Here is a 7,348-nt window from a genome sequence, read left to right on the forward strand (position 1 = left end):
CAGTCTTGCGTCAGAGGCGGGGGCGGGGAACGGGCGGGGCCAAGGAGAGAGCGCGCCAGGCGCCGGGCGGTGCTCGGCCCGGGTCCGCAGGCGCAAAGAAGCCCCGGACGCGCTTAGTCTGTTCCCGCCGAGACCTGCAGGGGGCGCGCGGTGGAGGACCTAGAGGGACGCCGGTCGCTGCTGGGGCTCAGGTCTCGGCATTGGCCCCGGCCCCGGCCCCGAACGCGGCAGAAATGCACAAGGTCTGCAGTCATCAGGGCCACGAGCAGCAGGCTGTAAAGGCTCAGCGCTAGGAGCGGGCCCGGACCCCTGTGAGAAATGGGAGGGTATCAGGATGCAGGCCCCAGCCGTTCTCGCCCGTTCATGTGCGTTACAGAGCCCCCGAGTCTGGAGAAAGCGACCCAGAAAAGTGCAGAATGTGTAAATACAAACTCAGGGAGCTCACAGGTACCCTGAAGTCATCCACGGACAGATTCAGGGCTGAAAACCCCGACGATAATACATGTTTGATCAAACCCCGTCTGCAAGGAGATCCAACCAGTCAATCCTGAAGGAAATCTGTCCTGAATATTCGCTGGACGGACTGATGCTGAAACTCCCCAATTCCTCGGCCACCTGATGTGAAGAACTGACTCACTGGGAAAGACCCTCATGCTGGGAAAGATTGAAGGCAGGAGAAGAAGGGGACAACAGAGGATGAGATGGTTGGATGGCATCGAGGGACACGCCTGGCGTGCTGCAGTCCATGGGGTCGCAAAGAGTCGGACACGACTGAGCAACTGAACTGAACTGATAATACATGTACTCCAGATTGCTCCAGATACTCCTTTCAGTATTGACACCCATCCAACCCCACCTACCATACACCTACAGTGACTCCCTATTACCTGTTCTCACAGCCCCCTGAACTTTTCCTTCACAGATTGTTTCGTAATCATGTAATTAGGTGATTTTATGTTTGAGATCTGTCTGTAAACTACAAGCCTTCCACCCCAGAAATTAGGAACAGAGTCCAAGATACTGCAACACCCTGTCAGCGTTCCAGGACTCTGGGGTTGGAGTTCTCACCTGAAGATGGGAGGAGGCCGAAGGGCAGACAGATTGACCTGGTTCAAGGCCTCAAATTCAGCCTGAGTGCAGCAGAAGCCCCCTGCAGCCTGCAGGTGGCAGCAGTAGGCTTCCTCCGGAGTGTCAGAGAGCCGAGGACAGAAGAAACCCGGGTAGCGATGGCCGTCAGCATCCCAGGTGGTCTGGCACAGGTGGGGGTGGTGGGCCAAAGCTGAAGGGAGGGGCGAGGGGGGCTGGAGACAGGCAGGAGTGATCTACCCACATCCCACTCATCCCTTTTGGAGAGTAAAAGGGGCCCACTATTATCGGAAAGGCAGGCTTTCTCTCTCCTTACCAGCTCCCCAGAGTAGTTTATGCCTGCTAAAAGAAGTACCGGAGGGGGTGATGGGCAGAGGAGAGGGCTGTACCTGTGAGGGAGGCCGGCTGAGCACGCATCATCCAGCTGAAGACCAGCAGTAGCCCCACTGACAAGCCTGTCAGCAGAGGGCCTGCCCTCTGGAAGCCCATGAGAGGTCACCTCCACTTCCACCTCAGCCCTGGTCCTAGAAACCCCAACAGCTCTATGTTTAAGCCACAGATGCAGACAGTAAGGAAATAAAAAATCAAAGCACCATTAACACAAACCTGAAGCTTCTCTGTCACAGACCTCTGCTGCTGCTGCTAAGTCACTTCAGTCGTGTCCGACTCTGTGCGACCCCACAGACGACAGACCTCTAACGAGAGATGAAAGTGACTGAGTTTCTATCTTCTGTTGAAAAACATGGGGATTGTGGCTCCACGCTGCCTAAGGTTCTCTGAGCTGAAGGGGAAATGGCTCAGAAGGCTGGAGGGCCGAATGAGGAATGAGCCAAGTCGAGCCACTAGCCTGAAGAACAGACACGCATTTAGAACCAGATATGTTTCTCTCCACCCACTCTTAACTTTCAGGCTGCCACGGAAGCCATGGGAATTCAGCTTGTTCCATTTCAGGCCCCAGAGACCTTGTTTCCAGCGTTTGGGGCTTCCCTCTCTAACTTCTGCATCGTGGCAACCACCAAGACCAGCTGAAAAGCAAGAGCAAGTGCTCTCGTTAACTTGTCCCCTGAGTCCTCATCGGCCCCAGCTACCAGCCAAAGTACAAAAGCTGCTAATCAACTGGAGTAAACTTAGCAATCAGCCAACTCCACTTCACAGGGACAGCTCTTCCAGGGTCTCCCGGTCTCAGCAAACCTTATACTTCATAGGTACTGTCTGCTGAGAGAGGGGATTTCTCCAAAAGACCAGAGGTCACCAGCCCACAGTGTTGTGTTGCTGTAGTGTCTATGGAGGCCTGACAACAAGGTCATGCTCTCAGAACAACGGTGACAACGCTCAGAAGCCCAGGGGCCCCACAGCAGTGCCTGGGGACTGAAGCAGGAGCCCTCATGGCACGAGAAAGACATGCAGGTTTTGTTCCTGGCACCTGAGAGCAAAGAAAACAGTTCCGGAGGAAACAGCACCACGGCCTGGGAGTCTCTCTGAAACCATCACGGAGGGCTCCCACTGTAAGCTCCAATTTCCAGGTCAGACCCCAGGGGCGGAGAAGGCAATGGCACCCCACTCCAGTACTCTTGCCTGGAAAATCCCATGGACGGAGGAGCCTGGTAGGCTGCAGTCCATGGGGTCGCTAAGACTCGGACATGACTGAGGGACTTCACTTTCACTTTTCACTTTCATGCATTGGAGAAGGAAATGGCAACCCACTCCAGTGTTCTTGCCTGGAGCATCCCAGGGAAGGGGGAGCCTGGTGGGCTGCTGTCTATGGGGTCGCACAGAGTCAGACACGACTGAAGCGACTTAGCAGCAGCAGCAGCAGACCCAAGGGATCTTCTGGGCCCTAGTGTGAGGCTCCTTTGCCCATAGCAACCAGGCCATTCTTGCAGGGAGAACTATTTTTAGAGCACTTTGAGAATGTTCAGAGCATTGGCAGCTTGAAAATTGTCTTTTCATGACGGGAGAGGGTCCTCCCCAGAGAAGTTCTCTCTGGCCCAGAGGCTACATGATTTGCTCTCCCTCCAAGTTACCACAGTCCTCTGCGCCTTCCTGCTCTGGACACAGTGAGGCCACTGTCTTCTTTTCTGTTTTCCTCCTTCTCCCAGGCTGCGGGCTCCCAGAGAGCCAGGCCATATTCTTCATGCACCCTCGGCAAAGCACACTGAACTAGCAGCTGCGAAGCTGTGGGCAGCAGCTTCCTACACCCAAGGTCCACCCATCAGACCCGGAAGAACGCTTCCGCACCAGACTCCACCACCTCCCGGACCTCCGCGGCGCCAGGGGGCGCTGTGGACGCTGGGTCCACGCTCCCCGGGCGCCTAGGACCTAAGGTACCCGCCCCACCTGCGCGATGGGCTCCGAGGTGGCCCAGCTGCTGGAGGCTGCTGACTTCGCGGCCCGCAAGCACCAACGGCAGCGGCGGAAGGACCCCGAAGGGACCCCCTACATCAACCACCCTATCGGTGGGCGCTCCGCCGGGGGAGCCACGGCTGTAGCCTCCAGGGGTTGGGGACCGGGAAGGGAACGCGGAGGGCGTGCAGCTCCTCGGGCACCTAGTCGGTATCTAGCTTTGTGCCAGGCACAGTTCGTGTTTAAGACTCACAGCGACCTGGGGCGGTCGGCATGGCTGTTCTCTGTACAGTGGACATCCAAAAAAAAAAAAAAAAAAGAGTAAAGGACTTGCCCAAGGTCACCCCGCTAGTGAGGGGCAGCCACCTCTGGCTCTGCGAACCCACATCACGTGGCCCTGAACTCCCTCCTGACTTCCTGCTTTGCCTCGTCAGGTGTGGCTCGGATCCTGACCCACGAGGCGGGGATCACTGACATTGTGGTATTACAGGTAACTTTCCTCCTCTGCTAGGAGGCTGGGTTGGGGATCAGGGGCCCCAATCAGCTTCGGGCACCCCTTGGCAGGTGTCCCAGGACTGAGTGGGAGCCTGTCCGCAGGCAGCCCTGCTCCATGACACAGTGGAGGACACAGACACCACCCTGGATGAGGTGGAGCTGCACTTTGGGGACCAAGTGCGGCGCCTGGTGGAGGAGGTGACAGATGACAAGACTCTGCCCAAGCTGGAGAGAAAGCGGCTGCAGGTGGAGCAGGCACCCCAGAGCAGCCCCGGAGCTAAACTGGTGAAGCTGGCAGATAAGCTGTACAATCTGAGGGACCTGAATCGCTGCACCCCAGAGGGTACGCTATCCCCCACCTGCTCTGAGGGGAAAAGGAGGGGTAGCCATCTTCTGAAGGCACAGGTTGGTCAGTTCCCCTGGAATAAAAGCCCAAGTGTTCTTGTTGATTCCTTAGACTAATCTTACTAGACCCCTCTGCTCTTTCATACAGTAGAAATACAGAAGCTGGGCCAAGGGGAAGTTTTCAGTACAAATCCATCAGAACTCATGGCCCTGCGCCAAGCCCCTCAGGAACTGGGCAAAATCCAGGGCACTCCTGGACATCAACACGAGCGGTTTTCTGTCCACTCTTATGCAGGATGGTCTGAACACCGAGTCCAGGAATACTTCGAGTGGGCGGCACAGGTGGTGAAGGGGCTCCAGGGAACAAACCGACAGCTGGAAGAGGCTCTAAGGCAGCTGTTTAAGGAGCGGGGGCTGACACTCTGAGTGGTGCTTGGAGCCATTGTTGCCCAGGCCAGAGAAGACGCATACTTCAGCCTTTCCATGCCTCCCAAGCTCCCTCCCTGGTTCACTCAGCACAGATATTAGAGACCAAATTCACGTGTCTTTTCTGAGTCTGAAGATCTGCCAACTAAGCTGAGCCCCAGATTGTGGGATGATGTGCCCCATCCATTCCTAATGCATTCACTGCCCCGCTTCAGGCCTTGGGTTTGCTTGTTTTGCACGGTGGGATCTCTGGCCCCTCAGGGACTTAGGCTTATCTATAAACGCTGGTCTGAAAGTCATTATGCAAAATAAAACATTTGGATAAAGCTTCGAGTTGCTGCTGCTCCTCCTCCAGCCTCCCCAGTGGGGAACCGATGTGTGTGTGTCAGGAGGAGATATCTGCCCTTCAGTAGGGCAGGGTTCCAACTGTGTGCCCTCTGGGACAGGTCCCTCAGGTTGAGGGCCTGAACCCCTTGGAGCTTGGTTTCCTTATCAGTGGGATAGGTTGTGTAATTATCAGGGTTGAGCTAGGTGACATGCCTGACACATAGATGCTCAGAAATTGGTAGGCTTCCTCACTGAGGAAGTCAAGTGGGAAAGAAGTTAACATATGTATTGGAAAGAAGTGCCACCCTGCTTACTGGCAGATCTTGCTGAGCTCAGCAGAGTCCTCAGCAGCAACATGATAGGGCCTGTGAGGGGGGAGGGTCCCTCATACCCCAGGTTGCCACGGAAACCTGCTGCGGTGGGCATCCCACCCTGTCTCACCACCATCCCATCTCTGATTCCTTTTGTTGCTAAGCCACAAGAACTTCTGGGTGCCCCAGGAAGAGGCCTGGGAACTGACCAACCCTTGGAACCCATCAGGGTCTGGGAGAAGGGGCAGAGCTTTTTGAGGCATCCACCTGAAGGATCAAGTGAAGTGGTGTTGCTCGCTGCTGAGCAGCTGAGGGTTGTTATTAGCCCATTCTAAACGGGTACACTTGCTGGGGTGAGGAGGGCTGCTTGGTCAAAGGCCACTTTGTGGTCACAAGGTGATTGATGTTTTCTTTTCACATGTGTTTCCTAATCTGTTCTTTATAATAACGGAATGAGATAGGCAGGGTAGGAATTATTCTCATTTTACAAAGATGAAATACGAAGCTCAGAAAGGTGAGAAGACCTGTCAATGATTAAACAGAGGAGTAGTGTCAAAATCAAGACCAGAATCCCTCTTTTTGCCACTGTGGGCCTTTTTTAACCAAACGAGATTGACCACAATTGAGGTTAACTCCAACCATGCTAGGACTTCCCTGGTGGCTCAGTGGTAAAGAGTCTGCCTGTCAAGGCAGGGTACAAGGGTTCGATCCATGGTCCAGGAAGACTCCACAAGGTGTGGAGCAACTAAGCCCATGTGGTGCAACTACTATCCCCACGCCCTAGGGCCTGCACACTGAACTACTGAGCTCACATGTTGCAACTACTGAAGCCTGCGCACGCCTAGAGCCTGTGCTCCATAAGTGAAGCCAAAACAATGAGAAGCCTGCACACTACAACAAGCAGTAGCCCCTGCTTGCCACAACTAGAGAAAGCCTTCGAGCAGCAACAAACACCCAATGCAAGCAAAAATAGTCTATATAAACCAAAGTACGACCATCAACATCAGGAAATTAATGTTAATACATCACTACCTTAAATCTCTGATGATAGAGGGCTTCATGATTTACTTGTATGCTTACTTTGGCTTTTGCTGGGCTGGGAATATGTCTGGGGACCTTCCACGCAGTCTAGTGGTTAAGACTCTGTGCTCCCACTGCCAAGGGCCCGGGTTGAATGCCTGGTTGGAGAACTAAAAATCCCATAATCCTTGTAGCATAGCCAAAACAAAAAACAATTTTACTTCTGGCCTGGAATTAGGTCAACAGAGATTCCTGGCCCCTCCGAGGATCTGTCCTTAAGTGGACTCCATTTCTCTGGATCTGCATGGCCTCATCTTCTGTTCACGGCTGTAGTTGTTCTCTCCATTCTTTGTCAAAGGAGATCGCCTTTTGAGTATGACTATGCTTTTACATTTTTAATATTTAGCATTCTGAGGCACTAGTTGAGGGGGCAGCAGGACAAGTGTCTATTCAGTTTGAATGCACATCCTCAGGCGTTCTGACAAAGGAAATCTGTCTTTCCTCCATCAGTGAGCTTCTCAGGCCTCCATGCTGAATGCTGTGTCTTCCATCTTCAACCCTGCCGTGTTCTAAATGCCAAGGAAGCCTCATTTCCAACCCTACATAGGCTTCCTGTGCCTCGTTGTTGTTCAGTCGCTTAGTCTCAGATGCCTTTGCAACCTCATGGACTGCAGCATGCCAGTCTTCCCTGTCCTTCACCATCTCCCGGAGCTTGCCCAAACTCATGTCCATTGAGCTGGTGATGCCATCCAACCATCTCATTTTCTGTCATCCCCTTCTCCTCCTCCTTTCAATATTTCCCAGCATCAGCATCAGGGTCTTTTTCAATGAGTCAGCTCTTTGCATCAGGTGGCCAAAGTATTGGAGCTTCAGCTTCAACATCAGTCCTTCCAGTGAATATTCAGGATTGATTTCCTTTAGGATTGACTGGTTTAATCTCCCTGCAGTCCAAGGGACTCTCAAGAGTCTTCTCTAATACCATGGTTGAAAAGCAT

At 53.6% G+C, this 7,348-nt stretch overlaps 2 protein-coding genes across 3 annotated transcripts; one reads left to right on the forward strand and one right to left on the reverse strand.

The window, feature by feature from the left end:
* Positions 1-50: 50 nt before the first annotated feature.
* Positions 51-3,412, reverse strand: LOC132658111 (protein shisa-like-1). Its single transcript, XM_060401656.1, has 4 exons — positions 1,693-3,412; positions 1,476-1,610; positions 1,069-1,279; positions 51-309 (listed from the first exon to the last, which is right to left on the reverse strand). Exons 2-4 carry the CDS (start codon positions 1,573-1,575, stop codon positions 114-116), a joined length of 507 nt encoding a protein of 168 aa, XP_060257639.1. The 5' UTR covers positions 1,576-1,610; positions 1,693-3,412; the 3' UTR covers positions 51-113.
* Positions 3,408-5,021, forward strand: HDDC3 (HD domain containing 3). 2 transcript variants are annotated; one of them, XM_060401655.1, is made up of 4 exons: positions 3,408-3,542; positions 3,864-3,919; positions 4,027-4,329; positions 4,565-5,021. In XM_060401655.1, exons 1-4 carry the CDS (start codon positions 3,431-3,433, stop codon positions 4,616-4,618), a joined length of 525 nt encoding a protein of 174 aa, XP_060257638.1. In that variant the 5' UTR covers positions 3,408-3,430; the 3' UTR covers positions 4,619-5,021. The 2 variants fall into 2 exon arrangements, with proteins under 2 accessions (XP_060257638.1, XP_004017807.1); XM_004017758.5 differs by having other exon boundaries at positions 4,027-4,267.
* Positions 5,022-7,348: the final 2,327 nt, after the last annotated feature.

Source organism: Ovis aries, chromosome 18 (assembly GCF_016772045.2).
Source record: "Ovis aries strain OAR_USU_Benz2616 breed Rambouillet chromosome 18, ARS-UI_Ramb_v3.0, whole genome shotgun sequence".
In the NCBI taxonomy this organism is placed as follows: Eukaryota; Metazoa; Chordata; class Mammalia; order Artiodactyla; family Bovidae; genus Ovis; species Ovis aries.